General features: G+C 41.0%; 1 protein-coding gene across 1 annotated transcript in view; it reads right to left on the bottom strand.

Moving 5' to 3' along the window:
• Positions 1–340: 340 nt before the first annotated feature.
• GRXCR1 (glutaredoxin and cysteine rich domain containing 1) overlaps positions 341–17984 on the bottom strand; it is a 58122-nt gene continuing 40478 nt past the window's right edge. The window contains exons 2-3 of the mRNA XM_036031676.1: positions 2427–2669; positions 341–352 (exon numbers count right to left, since the gene is read on the bottom strand). Of these exons, the coding sequence (XP_035887569.1) occupies positions 341–352; positions 2427–2669 (255 nt within the window). The remainder of the gene's footprint in view (positions 353–2426; positions 2670–17984) is intronic.

The raw sequence follows: 17984 nt of genomic DNA, 5'->3' as shown, positions 1-17984 counted from the left end.
AACCGTGCCCTGGAATTTAAGTAAAAAGGCTCTTGTGGCAGGAGGGGAATTTGTTGTGTTATTCTGCAGTGTTTACCTCCATTTTGAACTATAGATCTAGAAGTAATTCTCCTTTTATAAGGAGAAAAGAGGGAGAAAACCAAACGAAACAAAAAACACCTCCCTATCTCTGGTCTCTCTCTCCCCGAGTCTGAAACATTAGCTTCAAATTTCAGAAGCAACAAGGTAGCACTTATGTGACCCTCCCTCCTCTGTGCTACTATGAGTGAAAATAAAGTGATCACAGAGCAAAAGCAATTGAGAGAAATCCGCACCCTACCTCCTTTGTTGCACTCTCTTTCTAATCTTCAAACTAAAAGACAAAAGCAGAAAAGGCACCCCAGCCTGTTGGATTGTCTCAGAAGCAAGAACGACGTAAGCGTGGTCCCGAGCAGTATAACAGGTGTGGCCAACCTTGTACTTGTATAAGCAATCAGTCACCCACTAAGTTTCATTGTGCAGTTTCACAGAAACTTAAAGTCCACAATGAGAAACATCTTACATTGTCAGAAGAAATTTTTTTCTGGGTTAAAATGTGAATGCTCACAACTGCTATCAGTGGTTTGCTCCCTGGTGTCGATGAGCATATCAGATCATTTCCTTGTGGAAGATGTCTTTAGAAGAAAGGAAAAGATTATATGTACACAAAAGAGCACCATTCATACATCCATTCAACATGTGTTTTTGAGCACTTTGTGCCAAGCCCTGCTGTAGGTGCTAAGGATGCATCAGCAACAGTCAAAGATCCCTGTCCTTCAGGTAACGTACCAAACAGCAAGGGTTTGGGGAGTCAGACCAACTTAACTTTGAGTCTGGCCCTGCCACTTACTGGCTATGTGTGTGACTTGGTAGAAATTAATTATTGTTCTTTTTTGCAAAACAAGAATAATAATTATCAATATTTATTGAAAACATAACTTAGTTTCAGGCACAGGAACTAAGCATGTATATCATCAAATCTGTACCATTAGTCTATGAGAAAAGTCATAGTATCATTCGCATTCTACCAGTGAGGAAATTGAGGCACAGAGTGACTTGCAAATTGCCCAGAATGACATGGAAACATCAGAGCAGAGAATTCGAAACAAGGCTGTCTGCTTCCAAGGCTGCCTTCCCTCCGCACCAGTGTGCCGCAGACCCGGTTTCTGAGGCTGCCCTGAGGCTTGGACGAGATGGCACATGTAAAGCTAACAGCACAGGTTTGTGTTATCATTATGATTCATCGTGATGATCACTGCCTTTGTTACAGCGCTCTGAGACCTAAGGGCCTGCGTTGAAATATAATAAATGAGGCTCAATACTTCAAATCAAAATTCCTCTGCTTCAGAATGAAGTCTGTGCCCAGCTCTGCTCGCAAGTCAGATTGCATAACGTCATAGCTAATGAATCACAGCTTCTCTGGTTTATCTTTCCATTAGGATGACAGGCTGCATTTTATAACTATGGCTCCAGCCAGTATATCAGAACAGTTTCCCTATGAGAACATGACAAGAATGTGAGGTTCCCTGTAACAAAATGTGAGTATTTTCTGCTCTGGATTTTTCTAACCTCTCCTGAAAGCTGAAGGTTAAGACCAAATGTAAAACAAAAACTAGATCCAAGCAAATCTGCAGCTGGACAGTCCTTCTTTGTTCTTTGATAAGCGATCCTGTAGTCAGCCCCTCCCCCTTCAACTGCTGGTGTCTCTCGGCTCCCTGCTCCCAGTCTTTGCAAAGTGCACTCACTAGAGCCCTCTCCAAGGCTTCTGGCAGATTGAGCATGTCCATAGATCAATGGGAGCTATTATGCTAAGGGTATTATTCAAAGAGAAATGAAGCAGGCATGTTTTCTTGCCTCTCTGGGAGTTCTCTCTGCTTACTGTAAGCCTGGATTTGCGTCTCACACTGCATTACCAAAATCAAGAATAATCTTAAACAAGCAGATAAGATTCTGGCTCCAGGCCCCATTCCTTATTGATTTTGCTTCAGGACTGTCATCTTAGGTTCGTTAGGTAGGAAACTAAGCGCTGGATAATGGGGTAGGAAAGTGAGTGCTAAGAGAATTCGTAAATTATATATCTTACAAATATTCCATTTTCTTGCCTGTACCAAAAAAATAGTTTTTATAACACATGTTAAACTTTGTAACACAAAACTCAAGTCCACTGAACATTTTTAACATGTATCCTGGTCAAAAAGGCAATTCCGTGCTGATTTTATCTCACCATGCCTCTGCGGGAAGAACTCTGTTGCAACATGGTGTTTGGGATGGAAATAAGTGCTTTGTTCCCTTGGTTTGAACTCCCAGATTAGCAAGTGCCCGGTCCTTATGTTACAAGTTACCTTGCCATTGGCTCACAGATGTCTACCAACCCCCGCTGGGTTTAATAAAAATAGGATTCTCCTTACCCCGAGATAGTGGCCGTCGATGAACACCACAGGGAGGGAAGGCGCTTCGGACACCCGGCGGCAGCGTTCATCCAGCTCTTTTCCGTAGTCCCCGTTCAGAGCTATGTTCTTCTCTTCGAATTTTACTCGGTGGTTTTGGAAGATCTTTCTAACCAGTTCACATCTTTCAAAGGTTGTCCGTACCACACGAAGGCAAGTGGTATAAATCACCACCCGGTCAAATTCTAGTTCAGTGGATGGTTGCTGAAGGGAAAACATTGGAGTGTGAATATGTTTGCATTTACTTTCTTATTGTGGTTTATTTTAAGACAATTAACATGTTTTAGCACATGCCTTACACACTAAAGGCGTGCCACAAAAGTTTAACGAGTACTGTATTTGTCACTTCTCAGATGAGACTAGTTAAGTTAGAACATGTCATCAACAGAGGGATAACAATCAACATAATTTAAAGGACATAATTTAATTGACAGCATTCTCTCTGTTCACAGTGGTACACCGAGTAGTGGCATATCTTCAAACTGCTGACGTGTCACTTGGCATGCCATGTGTCGAAATAAGGAAGAGTACAATTATTTTTTCCTGTCTTGGACACATTGTTCACTCACTATATTTGCCTCTTTTTAAAAAAAATTTTTATACCCAAAGCAGCATTTATTTACCCAATGGATTTGAAAACATGTCATTTAGAAGTCTGGTAATTTCAGTAATTAGCCATCTTGATTGACATGGGCTGAGAGATATGGCGCTGTCAGGATATACACGGGCAGTAGCCAAAGTGTTACAAAAAACCTATGAGTCTTAAACAATCACAACAACAATAAAAATTATAAGTATCCAAACTTTAGATGCCTTGCATTGAAAACAAGGTTTGTGCACATCCTAATTTAAGGAGGCAAAACAAGGTACTACTGACACCTCACATTAGCAGCTTACAGTTTTTCCTTAGGGGCATATATCTGCCTCTTCAACCCGAAGTAAAATATGGAACAAAATAGTCAAGGCAATGGTTAACCATGAAAAAATTCTTTTACTTGTCAGTTTTACCAAATTTCAGAGTCCTTTGAGCCACAATTTCCCAGGAATAATGAGACCTGTGTCCCAGGATTGTTCTGAGGTTTAAGTAGCACAACACGTGGGCATGAGCTCTGTTGAGTCACAGGGCTCTGCTGTGCAGCCAGGGGCTCTGCTACAGAGAATGCAAGACTGAGTGACTCTGGGAAAGCACGGAGACCAGCAGCAAAGTGGGCGGTGGATCAAAGCCAGGCTTGAAAAGGAGACAAAGAAACAGGCACATGGCAACAGTGGCAGGCAACTCTCAAACAAAGCTACAGAAGCCCTAGGCGAGAATCACTTTTTACGGCATTTCCTGGTACATCAGAAAGCAGTGACTGCATTCCTGGGAGAGCTGCCCAGCACTGCTCACAACATCACAGTTCTACTTGCAGGAGCTGAACACAATGCAGCCATACCATGATCCAAGGGACACATGGGACTCCACAGGGCCAGAGTTGTTGAAACACAACCACACAATTACCCACTCCAACCAGCTACAACTGTAACCAGAAGGTAGGGTTACTAACTCCACCACTTTGTGTTCACAGAAATCGGAGCACTCTGCCAGATGCATACGTGCAGGTCGTCCTGAAAAGGTCCCAAATCGCGAAAATGGCAACATCATATTCTTCACCTCTCCGAAAGACAGGGCAGTTTTCTTTTGTGATGCAAAATTTGTTCGAGTTGTGGGAATCATTTCTCCCCTCAATAGCGTTTAAATGCTAAATTGAAACCAACTTAGCAGGGCCAAGTAGGACTCATAAATTCTCGACAGGTCGGGACTGAAAGAGATATTAGTGAGAGGCAGGCAGAGTGTCATACGAGAGAGAAAAACCTTACTTAGCTCCAGGCGCGCTTCAGGCTTGAAGGCATGTTGCTCAGTGTTGTCAGACATGATTATTTTAAACAGAAGCTTGAAATATGGATTGTTACAGAAACTGCGCTGCTGTCTAAATTTTGGCACCTCATTAAAAATTGAGACCGTGTGGACCTATACATTGAAGGCTGGATTTGCCCTATAGCTGCCAATACATTAACCCTGGGGTAGAAACAGCATCTGATATGTTTGGGCTCTGCCACTGGCCATCTGTGTGTCTTTTTGATGCCAATAAACTAATAAGCCTTAGTCTTTTAATCTGTACAATGTGGTAACAGTAACAGCTACTTAACGGCTTTGCCCAGAAGATAAAGTAAGCAAGAATATGAAAACAATGACTATGCGGTTTCCAACAGTGCTCTGCCAAGTACAGAAATATTACACTCCGCGTCGAGAAATTTCTAAGAGTAAACACACTCACACAAATAAGTCAGTGGAAAGAAGCAGGGTAATAAATGTGAGGGAAAGGGGACTGTTACTGTGCTTTAGATTAAGAAGCACTGATCTTCAGAGGAAGCAACCAAATGCCCAAATGCCTATAGCTCCTCTTCATGTTCATGATTACGGGCCAGTCTGGAACCAGGGAACTCACTGCAAATGTTGCAGCTTTTAGAAGAGCCCCAAAGTTCTCTCACCAACTATGGTGAGACCAACTATATTGGACCAACTATTTATTCACTGTTCGTCTGGCTGTAAAGACTACATTTAACTGCATTTCGTCCTACCAAAATGTTCTACTTTTTTCAATAGCTACATGTACTGTTAAAATATTTGATAAGAAATGCATTTGCCCCATGTGTACAAGTGGGGGAGTTGAAGATCGAACCTCTCTGTTGCCACATTAAGCAACTCACACGGGATTCTCTCGACTCACACAGCAATGCCAGGCACCGCTTTTCTGTGCGTCTCGAGAGTCATGCACTTAAAAACTAGTGATAAGATAAACCCCTGCCAGATGGTCACATTGGATCCTGTTTACTGCAAAGGATAACAAATATATCCCTTTATCTACTGACGAGGGTGAGCTTTGCCTGGAATCAATGGGTCTCCAAGAATGTGAGATTATTAGAATAACTGGGAGCTTTTACAAAGCCCCAGGCACACACCAGCTAAGTCAGAATCACCAGACGTGGAGCCTCAGAGGGAATTTATTTAAAACTCTTATGCTAGCCCTGGCTGGCGTAGCTCAGTGGATTGAGCGCGGGCTGCGAACCAAAGTGTCGCAGGTTCAATTCCCAGTCAGGGTACATGCCTGGGTTACAGGCCACGATCCCCAGCAACCGCACATTGATGTTTCTCTCTCTCTCTCTCCCTCCCCTCTCTAAAAATAAATAAAAATAAAATCTTTAAAAAAAAACTCTTATGCTGATTCCAATGGGAAACCAAGTTCTAGAGCAGGGGTGTCAAACTCATTTTCACCGGGGGCCACATCAGCCCCCGGTAAAATGTAATTTTAGGACTGTATAGATGTAACTACTCCTAAACTGTTAAGGAATTGAAATTACATGTGGCCCTTTGAAGGCAACCTCGAGGCTGATGTGGCCCCCAGCGAAAATGAGTTTGACACCCCTGTTAGAGCCAGTAACATACTAGCTGGAAATCCAGAATCGTAGGCCTCATCCCAGAGCTACTGGCTCAGATGTGCATTTTAACCAGTGTTCTGGGAAATCTGGAGTGCATTACATTTTGAGGAGCCCCACTGCAATCACACTGGCAGCTTGGCTCGACAGAGAATCTGAGGTCATGTCCCTTTAAAATAACTGCTAGTTGTTCCTTTAATTATTAGAATAATTCACGTGGCAAACATGGTGCTAGGCACTAGATATATAGTGATGACCAAACAGTATCATGCCTCACCCAAATAGAACTCATCGTTTGAAGAAATTAAAAAAAGTTACATAAATAAATGTAGAATTACAAACTGTTAAGCATTGTTTAGAAAACACACAAAATGCCAAGAGAAACTATTATAGGAGCGCCTTCTCTTGTCTTCCTGATATTTGAGTTCTGACTGGAAGTACAAGGAGTTAACTGAGAAACTGACTAGATGGAGAGCATGAGGGAAAGTATTATATGTAAGTGCAAAGATCTTGAGATGGGAGGAAGATGGCATGGCGAGACTCTCAAAGAAGGTCTCTTGCTGAAATGCAAAGTGATAGAATTATAATGGCACCCAATGACTCTGGACAGGATCAATATCGTGTGGTACTTTACAGCCACTTTAAAGATCTAGGGCCCTTAACCCAAGGGCAGCGAGAAATCCCTGAAGGCTTTTAAGGAGGATGGGAGGGATTTACATTTCTAAAAGGTGAGTGAAGCAGAGCCAGAGTGGATAGTTGCATGAGACATGCACAGCACCAACCTGGGCAGTGTTGTTAGTAGCAAAGTCTAAATGAATTAAGCCTTCAGAGTTGTATGGTCCTCATCTTGAGCAATCTCAGTCTCTGTCCCAGTTGCCTTGGTCTCAGAACTGAGATTGAATACAGGGTATATTCAGGGCAGGAAATATGGATACCTATTAGAATAGGCTATTAAGTAAAATGTTCTAAAAAAATCTTATTGCACAATTTTTGGTGTGACTGGGAAGCAGATCTTCTTAAAAGTAGAGAGAGGTATGTTGAATGATCTCACAAGGTCTTTTCCAGCTTTATAATATAAATTTTAAAAGATATTGTCTTTGACCTTAAAAAAATCTTCTACATTTGCTTCATTCTCTTTCCTTCAACAGATTTGGCAAAGCATCTGCTTGAAATCTAAAAATAGCCTCGCAGTGGTTAGCTGTCCCTCTGCTCCCTTCCGGAGGGTTACCATGGGAATAGAGTAATGAGGGATGCAGGCATCTGAGACGGCCCTGAGAAGCCTTTGGGATTTGCAGCCTGCTTGTTGAGGGCTGACCTAGATGTTAATGAAGTCAAGCCATTCCTTCCTTTCCATTGATTAAAAAGATGAATCTTTGTGCCCATTGGATACTGGAAATATCAGAGGGAACACTTTATCAAGCATGTAATTGTCTAACCATTATGCCATACAACAGAAAACAAATACAAAATAATATTCAATGCAACCTGTAATTTTTAAATTTTTAAGAAAAGAGATTGTGAAAGGATGAATCTTGGGGGTGCCCTGAGGCCTCACAACAACCTGCAGCAAATGTAGAACCTGCAGGCAAGAGACGGAAATTGCTGGGAATGAGACTGAGAGGTTACTAAATAGCCAACGTATGTCCATAGCCTGCACTAGTCCCTGTGCAAAGCAAGTGCTTTAGTCACTTAGTCATCTTGGGACAATTTTGGAGTCCCTACACCCAGTGGAACTCAGGACGAGAATTAGACCCTACCCCACCTCATCAGAGGATCAGCCTGGAGCGGACCCAGCTCCCCAGGCTAGAGCAAGGACAGTGGGTTATTTCCACTTGACCCTTTGCCTGTCCAGCCTGGCCAAGGTTGAAAAGGCCTCCTGAAATAGGCCCCCTGGTCTTATCCCAGTGTGCCCCTCAGTCAGCAAGACACTAGGGGCCTCCAGGCAACTTTAGGAATTCAGGTCTTAAGTAAAAAATGTTTAAAGTAATGTTTTTTAAAATTAATCTTTATTATATATTTTTCCTTTACCATGTAATCCCCTTATATCCCCCTGCCCCCAGCAATCACCGCACTGTTGTCCGTGTCCATGGGTCCTTTTTCATTTTTTGCTGTATATACAAGGGGGGATCCAAAAGAACAGAATTTACTTATAAAAATTGTGTATTTATTCTTATATGTTTAAACTTCAAAAAGCACTCTCCATGTGATGCAACACACCTATCAAGAACTTTTTTCCACTGCTTAACACAGTTTTTAAAGGCTTTTGATGCCTCTTAGTGATTTTGCTGTGTTTTGTTTCAGCTTTTCCACATGTTCAAAATGTTTCCCGTGCAAGGACTATTTTCATCCAGAGAAACAAAAAAAAGTTGCTCAAGGTGAGATCAAGTAAACAGGGAGGGTGGGGCTTGGGGGTCATGCCATTTTGGGTCAAAAACTACGGAACACTTAGTGTGGTGTGGGCAGGTGCACTTGTAAATTATCCATCATAAAATGGACAAACACCTTCAAAGAGTCTTCAAAAAAATTTACTGAAGCCAAACACAGCCTCTCACAACAATGCCAGCTGGTACACTGATGATACGGACGGTTTCCTAGAGCACTCACCTAGTGGAGACACCTGTACTACAAGGGGCCCGTCCCCCAGCATATAATTACTGTTTTGGGGGGTGCATCCACATATATTATGGAATGCTTCTTAATGTTGAACTAAAATAAACCCCCCCCCCGCCCATCTTGCTCTCCAATCACCTCTTGATCTCCATTCTTGCTCTTAACTAACGTGATTCAAAACCCACTTTATCCACAGGAGGTCCCTCTCTGAGCCTCTTTCCTGGATCTGCTCCCATTCTAACACTACTCCCTACTCAGCTCTGAAGGCAAATAACAATCTATGCCATATCCCTTCCCTACACTTCAACCACACACAAGACAAAACAAAACAAAACACCCTGGGAACTTCTCCATGTCCCTCTGTAAGGCACAGATTATTAAAATAACTACAATAACTATTATTTATTGTATGACTCTCGCATATTTATATATTTATATGCAGTTCTAGGAACTACAAAGGGGATGTTATGTGTTCAATTTCCATTGATCATAAGAGATGAAGCTTATTATGAAAATTCCACACGTGAGGAAACTAAAGCTTGAAAATAAACTTAAGGTGTCCAGATAGCTCAGAGGAAGAAGGAGCAGAACCAGAGTTTTGACCTGGGTCTACTTCCTAAGTCCTTGCTCTTGCTGTGGGAAGATACACCACACATCTCTCCTAAATGCAACCCCGAGAGGGGCATATCATTCTAGGAATGAGTTGCGGTGGTACACGAAGGAACCGTCACAGGGACAGTCCCTGAAATTCACATTGCCCAACTCCCCGCTTCGTGCTAATGTCTCTGCCTAGATGTCACCCTCTGACAGAACTTCCCTCAACATCCTATGGGAAATAAGCCCTCTATCCTCTGACCCATTTCCGTCCCTTAAAGTACCTAGTATTGCTGGACATTACATTGTATATATTTATTGGTTTACTGTCAAGCTCCACACATAAAACATAAGCCCATGAAGCAGAGACTTAGTTTTATTCACCAGAACTAAGAACCTAGGAAATTACCTGGCACATAGTACATGCTCAATAAGTATCGTCTGGCTTCTTCTCCCCACATTGGTTTGAATCTGCCTCTTAGTAACTGGATAACTTGGACCATTTACTTAATCTCTTTATATCTGAGTTTTCTTATCTGAAAAATAGGCACACTAATGCTTATTCCATGGGGATTTGTAGGGATTAAATGATTTCATGAATAGAAAAATGTTGTCATGAAGCCTGATGCATAATAAACACTGAGTAAAATAGCATCTTTTTATTATTAATATCATTATTATAAAGTGTTACTGACACACACCAGTACTATCATCACTAACTATCAGTATAACCAACAAATCCAAATTCACGTGTCATAAGCCTCATGAGCTCAAATGGCAAGGGTTGCTTTCACAATTATACAATGATCAAAAAATAAATCTCTTTAATGAATTAAATCACCACTTACATTGTTTCCATGTGCCATCACTTCTGACTGAAAGCAATACAGTGGAGCGTACATATCAGACATGACAAAGTCCCTCCTGTCCTAAATTCAGAACCCTTCACTTCTTGCTGGCACCAAGACATGTACGAGCAATTCATGCAAATAAGTAAAAGATTTTTATTTGCATCATTTTCCAAAACCATATAAATAAATGAATTTCAATTATTTCCTCAGGAATTTTTCTATGTGTCCAAATCTATTACTGAATTGGCCTAGACATTAATTGAAAAGTCAGTGAACCTAATGAATCTCCATAACCCTCCCAAAAAAATGCTGATGCTGATTTAACAGTACATCAGAGTTATGGAAATAAAGGTGCCCTTACCCCCTACCATGGAGATCTTGGAAAAGGGTCACAGTTCTGCCAATTTAGCAATGATCAAGCACAGGAAGGCTTCACTTGAAGATCTAGATTGTGTCTTCTCTTGAGCAAGCAGAAAAATCTGACGACTCTGGAGTATTGTTTCATTCCTGTGCAAAAACAACAGCTGCGTTGGGCGGCAGGCACCCCAGTGAGTGGCACATGTCTCTGATGCCACATCCCCTTATGTGGAGACAGTGTTTGCATTGACGTTGCCCATATTCTTCCTTGAGAACTGAATGTGTGACATCACAGCTAGTCTAATGCATGGGCTTACACACTTTGTATGGGGAGAAACTGAGACTCGCAGTTTAATTATTTGAATCAAACTTTATTTGGAATAAGCAATGTGTTGCAGTGAAAGAAAATGGATTCTGAGCCAATGCTCTTGGATTTAGCGCCTCAAACTGGGGAAATCAGTTTACACATCCAGGGCTTTCTTTTCTGCAGTGTGGGAGTTGTAGCATCACATGGGAAATGCACCTAAAGACACATTGTAAATTATAAAATTTTACAGTCATGCCAGCTCAAAGCCACACAGCTGGGAGAAGAGAAACTATGATCTGATGGAAACCAACTTCCTACCATACAAAAGCATCTCTGTTCCAGCAGGAATGCTTTGGTTGCCATAGAAATTGTTACAAACATTATTTATTGGCATTTGAGATTCTGCTCATCTTGGCAGATAAAAGTGACATCAAAACAAACACCCAAATCACCATAATTAGAAGCACCCAATCCCAAAGTGATGTGCTTACAGCAAGAGAGAGAGCCAGGCAGCAAAGGAATCAGGGATTGTCTGCGAATCAAGACACTGGACAATTATTTTCCCTCTCTTCCTATGAAAGATCCAGGTTGCAAAACCAGAAGAAATGGAACTAGAACTTTAAAAAGTGGCTTCAGGGTAATAAATGCTTAGACAGCCCTTCCTTGGTCATATTCATAACATCCTACACCCCTACTCTCCAAAAACCCTGGTGCTCTTTCTGAAAGCTGTTTGCTTTCTTCAACTCTTCCAAATATATACATATCGTGAATAAAAATCAAACAATAAAAGATTAAAATCCTCCTTGATTTTCCAGATCAAAGAAAATGCCTGAATAATCAGTTTGATATAGCCAGCCTTTTTGAGTGGGTTTGCATGGGATAAGGACCTACTTTAGAGGTGGAAATACCTGCATCTCATCCCAGCTTGACGCTTTCATAAATGCCAGTATATAGAGGAGACATGACCTCAGTCTCTCTGGAATTCCCAGAATAGACTGAAGACGAAGAGCAACACAGTGAGTGAAAACCAAGAAGTTGAGAAGACTGGACCCGCCTCAGGCAAATCCCTCATTTCTGCCTCCTCCTCAGGCTTACAGGTGTCCTTCTGACTATATGATTGCTGTGGTCCCAATCTCACCTAGATATGCTCTTCTCCGGATTTGAAACACTGTATTCAGGGGAAGAAAAATCCTTTTATGAGCACTGACTCCTTTAATTCTATAGGGAAAGTAGACACTATCATTATCCTAACTTTTCACGTGAGGAAATGAAAGCATGGAGAAGTCTTTGACAAGCCTAGAGACAGACACCTGCCAAATAATGGCACTAGTATTCTATCTAAGTAAATCACAGAATTAACTCTTTATATGACCCTGTTGGTCACGTACTAACTCTCCATGAGTCCAGCTATATCCCATCTCATCTGATACAGGACAAGAAGTTAGAGGGATATATACCAAATTTATGAATCTTCAAGTTTTATAAATATACAGGGGTTTTAGAGAGTGTATTGGTTTCCTAGAGCTGCTATAACCACACTTACCAATTACCACACTTAGTGGCTTAAAACAACACTATCTCACAATTCTAGAGGTTAGAAGTTCCAAATGGGTTTCCCTGGGCAGAAATTAAGGTGTTAGCAGAACCATGCATGCTCCCTTCAAGGGCTTGAGGAGAGTCCCCCTTGCCTTGTCTTTCCCAGCTTCTAGAAATTGCCTGCATTCTTTGGAGAGCAGACCCTCCCTCCACTTTCAAAGTGCACAGTAACAACCTCTGCTTCCATCACCACATCCCCTCTCTGACTCTGACCTTCACGCTTCTGTCTTATAAGAACCCTTGTGACTACACTGGGCCCATCAACAACCCAGGGTAATTTTTCCATCTCAATATCCCTAATGTAATTACATCTGTACAATCCCTTTTGCTGTAAGGCAACATTCATTCACAGGTTCCAGGGGTTGGAACATGGACATTTTTGGTGGTAGGGGGATGACTCCATTATTCAGCCTATGATAGACAGAAAGATAGATATGTTGATAGATAGATAGATAGATAGATAGATAGATAGACAGATAGACAATAGATAGATTGAAAGATAGATTTTAAAGGTACTGGATCCTAGGTATAGGAATAAAAGGTATACAATCTTAAAATAGAACAGAAACTTGGAGATTACTAGCACAACTTGAACAAATGTGTGAGATGTCAAGAAAACACTCTGACCTCTGATTATCAGACAAGATCTTCCTTATTGTGTGTATCCACTTGCTTTATACACATCAAATGAGGGTAAATTCTAGTAAAGCCAGTACGAACCACATTGTTCTTTCAAGACCTTTGACAGAAATACTTGTGAGTAGGGCTTATTCTCTGAGTTGCTGCTGAAGACATGAAAGTGTATAAAAAAAGAGTCAAGTGTGTTGAAGGAATTCGCCTGCTCTATCGGTCTAGTGTGACCACCTCTCTTTTCTCTCCTTTTCTGTCTCTTGCCTCTCAACAGGCTTCACCTCCAATTGTCAAATAAGCCTTAGAAATTGCTCTGAAAAATACACACTTAGCATGACCAAATCAGAGAGGTATTTTGTGTTACAAGAAGTGGAAAATACGTAAGAAAATGTTTGAAATTTTTGTGTAAAGCCAAAGGTTCAATTTGTCTGTGTGCTCCAGAAAGGAATCTAGCTAATTTTTCACTTCAACTCCAAAGAGAACAAACAAATAACCATAAATCAAAAGAAAGAAAATATTGCCTTCTCATCTCTTCTGAAATTCCCCCAAATTAGGTTGCTTCAATAAAAGAAACTAAATTGTGAGAAATTAAGTCTGCAGAAGCAGATGTAAACAATAATGCTCAAAACCTTAAAAGTTATGTTTTTCAAATACACACTTTATTGTTCAAGATTATTGATGTAATTTTGTAAAGGAAGTTTAGCATTTGATTTTGATTGCATATTCAAATCATAAACAAATGCAAGTGTTTTTTTAGATAAGATAGATCACAGTGTTATCAGAATGAAGAAAATAACATTAATTCTGGAAATGTTTTTCACCAGACAATGCTTGCTTTGATAACAGAGCTCCTCACTGGATCTGAGTATCAGATTTTGGAGATTTGGATATTAAGAAAGAGATCTAACTAACTTACTGAACTAAATAATAAGTCTCATTAAGTGGGAGATTTTATCATGAAGGATTTCATTAGTAACACAATTAACACGGGAAATTGAAAAAATATTCATTAATGAATTTTATGTTAGAGGCATTATGTCAGATGAATGCATTTATTGCCCCTATAATCTTCACAACACATAATGCAATAGATGCTATCATTCCACTTTTGCTGTCAAAGTAGATGAGTCACAGGGAGACTGTGAACTTGCTCAAGGTCATGAAGTACTAAAAATCTCTTCCTGTTGGTGTATGTAACATCCTTCTTTCCTATATTTTCTTTTCTTTGATGTTTACATATCTTGCTAGTCCTTTTCCATGTCGGCTAGGGTCACTCTTCCCCTCAACATTCTGGTTCCCATGGACTCTCAGGTCGGTCCCCTGGCCACCTCCTCTCTGGATGACCTCATCCACAATTTCAATAGCTAATTAAAGACTAATAAACTCCCAAGTACACGTCCTCAGCTCAGACTCCACTGCAACAATCCATGTTGGATGTCCAGCTATCTCTGCAGCACCTCCACTTGAGTATACCCTCCAGACCTTCAATTCAGAACGTCTGAAGCTAACTTCATCATTGTCACTAAACCTACCCAACCAGTTGCTTCAACTCTGGGAATGGTCCTGAGCTCCCCACAGCTTTCCCTCACCACTCTCCATGTTCTATCCATCAAGTAGTCCTCTCAATTCTTTTTTATGTTTCAAGCTTATCTCCTTCCTTCTGTGCCCACACCTGCCGCTTTTATTCAGGCCCCACAGTTTTTTACCCGGGTTACAACAATAGCTCCTTAAATGGCCACCATGCCCCTAATGTAGGCCCTTTCTATCCTTTCTCCAGCGTGCAGGTAAGAATCTGGTCATGTCACTTCTTTTTTTTCCATAAAATCTTTTTATAAAGATTTTAATTTCCATACTAACAGTACAACAGAGTATGCAAATCAGTATCTCCCAATGACATCACTTTTATTCTGCTAAATTGAGAGAAAGACAAAGTGTGTTCTCTAGACCAGCATGTTACTTCATGACATAAAATAATAAGAAGAAACAATTGCTTCCCATTGCTTTCAGGATAAATGTCAAAAGACTTACCCATACAGCCCTCTGTGTTGTGGCTCTTACTTTCTTCCCAGCCTGTTTCCCACAACTCTCCTTAACATACACTGATTATTTGACCGATATGTATAAGTTCCAACTACATGCTAACTTCTCCAGACACACCAAACGTGTTCCCCAAAACACGTCGTGCCCTTTAGCGTCTCTGACTTTCTCTCATGTAGTCCTTGTGCCAGGAACACACTTTCCTCCATTGTTCATTCTTCCTTCTCAGCTGACACAATTCAAGTCAAGTGGCGCCTCTTAGGGAGTCTCTCCCAGCCCCCTCTACAATGGGATGTGTGCTGCCCATCTTCTGTACCCCAGCGCTCACTCTGCACCCCCTCTCCTCCTACAAACTTTCTGAGATCAAAGGGTCCAGGTTATTTAATGTTGTGTCCCCCACACTTAATGGAATGTCTGAAGCATAATCAGAGGCACTAAACATGTGTTTGTTGAATGAATAATAAACCAAAATTTAAACTTGAGGTTCTGAGATCTTAAAGGCTAGATACTTTCCACAGTAATATAATATCACAAGGAGGAAATCAAAAACAAAAAAAGAAAAAGAAAAATCTCCTAAGTGATGTTTTCAATCCAAAATAAGCAAATCAACAAAATGTCACTAGTTTATCATCAAACTGTCACTTAAGAAACCATTTACACTGGATATTTTTGCTATGTCATTAACAAATTCTTTACATAACAATAATGACTAATTAACTCTTAGCAAAATACCCAAGGTGACAATGCAGGCTACTGCTGTTGCTCAGCCATTCCCGTGGGCATATAGAATTCTGAACGGGATAAGTCTGTGACAGTTGTCTCTGATTTGAACTGAAACCACCTCTCCAGGCCAAAGGCCGCAGGCTGAGTGCTGCACAGCAGCCAACAGGATGCACTCAAACAAATCACCAAGAGGAACCTCACTTCTCCTCATTTTATCATTTTTAATAATATATGAAAGAGAAAGAGTTAACACAATTAAAATGAAAGAATGTCATTTTATTCAAGTTTGTGATGATTTCACAAACACTGGGAATAAGTCTGAAGTAGCACTCTAAACTATGCATTTGTGAAATGGGAGGTGAGATTCAGAACTGGCTAGTGACCTCTAAAACAGATTGGAGAGTGTCATAATTCTCTTTCACTCGCCATCAGGATGTGGCTAAATGCTCACGCAGATGTCAGCCATGCCTGAGGGAAGCCTGCTGGCCTTCCCACTGTTCTCCTGGTAGCACCTGCTGAAATGGTATGTAAAGTCTATTAGAAAACAACCACCCTCTGAACCCCATGGCACAGTCACAACCTCAGCCAGCCCTGGGAAAGAGAAGTTGTGTTTCCCCCTGGTTCCCAGGCTAGGACAATGTAAGCATAGAGGATGTCAGGCACCACCCCAAAACCTGGAAAGGGAGAGAAGGAGGAAGGAAGCAGAAATGAGAAAAGGGGTCTCCAAGGTCGTTCCACTTTTGTTTTTATCTCCTTCCCTGCCATGATCGTGGTTTATTTACATGTGTCAACAAGTAAATTCCTCTTTCTGTGTTTTTGTTTGTTAGTTTGTTTGTCTGCTTGAGTTGGTCTCATTTCTGTCATGACCAAGCAAAGGTGCTGCTACAGTACCCAGGACTTCAGGAGATTCGATGAATTTTATTGATTACATTTTTTGCTTTCCAGAAGTAACTGTTGGGGGTGGGGTGGGGGTAGGACCAGCCTTTTAAACAGTTTTCATATGCTTGGGACATAACTGATTTCTATGCTCTTGTATCACCCAGGCTCAAATACAATAGACTTCAGGAATGCCTGCCGATCTGCCTGTTGACTACACGGCCAGAAGAATTCTGAAGTTCAGAGTATGAAACCTGAGTGCTGGATCCCATCTCTGCTACTCCGTAGCAAAATAACCTACAATAAACCTACCCCACACTAATAAAATAGGTAAAACCCTCTAGTGCCTTGTCAAGGGGCTCTTATAAGGATACAGTAAAGTGGGTGATGTGCTTGTATTTTGTACAACCATGAGTAAGTTACTGCTACTGATTACTCATATTCCCGAAGGTTTAACCTTTGAACCTTTGATATCATCTATATAAATTCCCTCTCATAGAGACTAATCTATCTGATTGTCTTCAACTACCACTTTCCTGCTCCTGGCTCCCAGCTTAGTACTTACTTTCCTTTCTTCTCACTGGAGCTATAGTCTCATAGCTATTTCCTTTTTAAAATCCTGACATAACTTCAAACTCAGCAAGTCTAAAATCAGACTTCCCCCAAATCCATGTTCTCTCTCATCTCCCCTCTCTGGCTTGGGTCTGCCCATCCTCTACTGGAGCCTCCTTCCATTCATTCCTCTCTGTCAATCCAACCCAATAGTAAAACAGTTTCTATTGGGGGGGGGGGTATCCCTATAAGTTTTCTCTCATACCGTATTGCTCTCATCTCACTGCCCCCATGCAATGCTAAACGATCATCATCGTAGATTACTTTGTCCTAAATCACCTAGTTTGATTTTCTCCCCACTATCAATGTCAGAATAATCTTCTTCAAATCTTTCTCCCTGTAACTCATTGATAAAAATACAAATTTATATATATGCATTGCAACTCTGCAATGTAAATGCTTTTATTTGGTTTTTTTAGAAAGATGTGGACATTGAGACTGAGAGATATGAAATGATTTGCCCTAGATCACATAGCTATGATGTGGAAAAGCAGAGTTGAACCATAGTAGTCTTCCTCCCTAACCAATAATGCTATGCTTTCCACTAACGTATCCTATCCCAGTCCTTCCATCAAGGGCTGTGTGGCTTCCTTTTGCTCACAAGCATCTTCCTATTTGTCCCTTAGCCTTCAATCTTCGTCTTCTTATGTCATGTATCAATGGCATTATGTATGCCAAGGAGATTGTGAGAAGGTAAGGTTCAGGTCTTCAAGTCTTTCATCTTTTTTATTATTGTTTACTCTCAAAATAAAGCTGAGCATAGGGAGGAAAGAAGGAGAGAGGAAGGGAGGGAGGGAAAGAACAAAAATGATGTCAATTTTCTAACATTCTTAAAGGAGACAAGATGCATTA

This window comes from Phyllostomus discolor, chromosome 1 (genome assembly GCF_004126475.2).
Source record: "Phyllostomus discolor isolate MPI-MPIP mPhyDis1 chromosome 1, mPhyDis1.pri.v3, whole genome shotgun sequence".
Classification (NCBI taxonomy): domain Eukaryota; kingdom Metazoa; phylum Chordata; class Mammalia; order Chiroptera; family Phyllostomidae; genus Phyllostomus; species Phyllostomus discolor.
The sequence above is the reverse complement of the archived record's forward strand: the minus strand, read 5'-3'. Positions and strand labels throughout refer to the sequence as shown.